Source organism: Fonticula alba (genome assembly GCF_000388065.1).
Source record: "Fonticula alba strain ATCC 38817 unplaced genomic scaffold supercont2.5, whole genome shotgun sequence".
Lineage (NCBI taxonomy): Eukaryota > Rotosphaerida > Fonticulaceae > Fonticula > Fonticula alba.
In genome coordinates, this window is record NW_009242975.1 from 608,674 (window position 1) to 612,083 (window position 3,410).

The window sequence follows — 3,410 nt, forward strand, 5'->3', positions numbered from 1 at the left end:
GCGGGATCATCAAAGCACACGGGCGGACCTTGATGGAGTCATGGTTGGCACCGGAGATATGGATGACGGCTTCTCCAGAACTGTCGGACGAAATGCTGACCGAGACAACTGCCGGTGTGTCGGGTGGTCGAGTTAGGAGGGCGCAGAGGATCAGGGGGCCAAAGGGCAGCAATGCATGTGTGCACGTACGGTATTCCTCCTCAAAGGCGCGAATCGGGTAGGAGAACCCGAAGAGCGAAGAGATGAGCTCATTGTGGACAGGGACCACCTCTGCAGAGATGGACACGCGGGAGGCGTGGACGTTAGTCGAGGATCGATGAGCAGGGCAAAGCCCGGAGCCGGGGAGGGGGGGGGGGGGCGACGACGGGGGAATAGGGCGGGAGCAGCGCACCAACAAGCGGAATGAACGGGTTCGGCTCGCACGGCCCCAGGGACTGCACAATCGACAGCATATCATTGTAACGCGTGGCGGAAGCCGCCTCGCAGGCAGTCAGCACTGAAGCAGGAGCAGGACGGAAGCAAAGGGATGGGAAGGTGGGGAGATGGGGAGACAGGGAGAGAAAGCGAGAGGGAGAGAAAGCGAGAAAGTGAAAGGGAGAGAAGGAGAGAAGGAGAGAAGGAGAGAAGGAGAGAAGGAGAGGGCGAGAGTGAAGATGGGGAAGTAGAAAATGGCAGGCGAGTAGGCGGGACGCAAGTGGTCAATAAGAAGGTATGGCCAAAAGGAGGGGGGGGGGATGTTGAGAAGGAAACACAATGCAAGGAGAAAGAGAGGAAGGCAGATCACGCACGAGACTCAACTTGAGGCCAGGAAAGCCCGACATTGGAGGTGGACTCCACTCGGGCACACACCAGCTCATTGTTGAAGGTGATCATGCTCGCCCGGGCATCGGCACACATTTCCTCCGGCAGGTCCGGGTCCATGACAACCAGAGGCTCATCGGGGGTCTGGCCGTCCGGGCCCTGGACCGTTGGCAAAAATAGGACACCGTCGACGGCCGACGTGATACCGCTGAGGGGGATCCCGGTGCTGTAGAGGGACATCTGCAATGCCAGGGCATTGGCCGAAACGGAGGACCCGTTACAGAGCGTCGGGTCAATGCGATTGCTGACGGTGTAGAGGGACTCTTCCGGCGGCGGGAGCAGGCGCTGCTGGAGCCGGCAGAGGAGGTCATCTGTGTAGGAGACGGTCCCACGGGGGTGGGACGGGAGTGCAGAGGGGGAGAGCGGAAGAGTCAGCCAAAGGAGAAGACTTAGGGCGGGGGGGGGGAAGAGAGAGAGAGAGAGAGAGAGAGAGAGAGAAACGAGCAACAAGGGGAACAAAAGGGGCAGAAGGAGGGGGAGGGGAGAACGCACAGGGATCGAAGCTCGACCGCCGGGACACCTGGTCAAAGCCCTCCATCAGGAACTCCTTGAGGAAGTCCGGCTCCTCCGAGGAGCACAGGGAGATGGAGTTGCTGTTTGGGGCGAAAGGGGGGCAGAATAGAGGTCGAGGTAAGCAACCGAAGGAGATGCGGGGGGGGGGGGGGGGGGGGGGGCACGGAAAGGACCCCGGAAAGGGCCCGGGAAAGGGCCCAGGAAGGGAGGGAGTGGGGACATACCTGCTGCGGGCGCGAGTGGGCCGGACTCGGAAGTTGCTGAGACAGGAAGAGGCGGTCTCCGGGGTGCCATCCGCACCGAGGAAGGCCATGGTGGCCGCGCCATGGATCGAGATCGGGATGTGGTTGTCCACCAGGGCCAGGGTACGAAGCTCGGTGGGCTGGCGACCGGACCGCCGCCGCGGCTGGGCATCCGATCCCGAGCCAAGGCCGAAGTAGAATCGCTTGAATTCCTGGACAAACAGCTGGGAAAGGGCCTCATTCAGATGGGTGAAAGTGATGGGCTGACTGGCGAACATGGCGCGCAACCGAAGGGACACATCGCGCACGGCTGTGCGCAGTGCCTGAGAAAAGTCATGCTGCACGAATGTCAAGATGTCAGAATGGACTCGGCAAAGAGGGGAGGAGAGACAGAGAGCAAGGGAGATAGGGGGAGGGGGGGGGGCATAAAGAAGACGGAGCAAGACGGCACTCGTACCGGGGAAAGGGTATCATCGGCCAGCAGATTGCGGACCGACGGCCCAAGATACTCCTCAACCAGGGCAAATACCAGCGGGAAGGAGGGGGAGCCGGACGTGGTGAGATCCTCGCCGGGGGCAAGGGTGCCGGCCCCCGGGGGCGCTGCCTTGACAGGAGATGACAACCCGGGCGAGAGGATCTTGACCGAGCAATCGTCCACCAAACGCTGCTGAGCATCGATCAGCAGTTGGATCTACCGATCGAGGGGGGGAGGGGGGGGGGGCGAAAAACATCAACAACAGGGACATATGGACACGCGGTGGGCGCGTGTGCACTTGCGAGGACCAAGGCAAGAGGCAAGAGGCAAGGGGGGGAGGGCCAGGAAACGCGCACCTGCGAATGGGCCGCCTGCACCATTTGCCGGAAGGCATCGCGCGAGGTCGGCTCGCCTTGGATCTCCAACGAGAGAATTCCCTGGGTGTTGGCCACGCAGACCAGCGAGAAGTGGGCCTTTTGGATTTGCGACGAGGAGGGATTGATGACAATCGATGGCTTGGGCTCCGGGGAGGAGGGCTGCTGGGTGCCGGCGTTTTGCAGGGTGTCGACCGGATCACTGTCAGCGGCCGGGCGTTCCTGGGGAACGAGAGACACCCGCACGGCCGCCAGCGCCTCGGCGGGGGGCAGTCGACCGGAGTGAATCAACGAGCAGGCGCTGGCATTGAAGAAAGCCACATCCATCATGTCATGGTGGTTGGAGTAGATGCTGCCGATGGCGGCGATTTCACCCTGCAGATAAGTGTTGATGGGCTCGCAATTGAAGAGGTCCATGCGCGGGGCCAGCACCCGGGGCAAGATCCGCGTGGCCAGGGTGTCGGCTCGCATGGCTTGCTCCGCGCCGGGGACCATTGCGGCTCCCTCCCACAGGAGCTCACGCTCGGGGAAGGTGATCTAGCGAGGGTGGAGGGAGGTCGGCCGAAAGGGGGAATTGGTCAGAATGGCGCAGAGGGGAGGGGGCGAAAAGGTGCTCCGTAGGGGGGCATACCAAAAGCCTGTTCGTGGAGAAGGCCTCCGGGCGCCGGGGGTTGATGGCGCTCACGATGGTGTCATATTCGCAGCGACTCTGCACCACAGAGGACAGCTGGGTCACGGTCACCTTCGGCAGAGAGATGTCATGGTTGAAGGGGCGCTTGGAGTTGCCGGAGAGGACGACATTCGGCGTGGCCGAGGTCCCGTCATTCAGGTAACTCTTCGAGATGGAGCCCACGGAGAAGGCCACCATCGCGCGGTCCCTGTGTGAGGCAGGGCAACCGGCAGAGGGAGGTCAGTGTACAAGACGGCGGCGACCGGGCAGGGGGG

At 62.4% G+C, this 3,410-nt stretch overlaps 1 protein-coding gene across 1 annotated transcript in view; it reads right to left on the reverse strand.

Annotated features, from left to right (window-relative positions):
* The window catches only part of H696_03326 (hypothetical protein), a gene marked incomplete at its 3' end in the record, with an annotated part of 4,713 nt that extends 1,370 nt beyond the window's left edge, over window positions 1-3,343 (reverse strand). Inside the window, exons 1-9 of the mRNA XM_009497184.1 lie at window positions 3,097-3,343; window positions 2,448-3,002; window positions 2,074-2,307; window positions 1,599-1,954; window positions 1,354-1,454; window positions 789-1,172; window positions 392-496; window positions 190-270; window positions 29-108 (exon numbers count right to left, since the gene is read on the reverse strand). Coding sequence (XP_009495459.1) covers window positions 29-108; window positions 190-270; window positions 392-496; window positions 789-1,172; window positions 1,354-1,454; window positions 1,599-1,954; window positions 2,074-2,307; window positions 2,448-3,002; window positions 3,097-3,333 — 2,133 coding nt within the window. The 5' untranslated portion in view covers window positions 3,334-3,343. The remainder of the gene's footprint in view (window positions 1-28; window positions 109-189; window positions 271-391; window positions 497-788; window positions 1,173-1,353; window positions 1,455-1,598; window positions 1,955-2,073; window positions 2,308-2,447; window positions 3,003-3,096) is intronic.
* Between the last annotated feature and the right edge of the window lie 67 nt (window positions 3,344-3,410).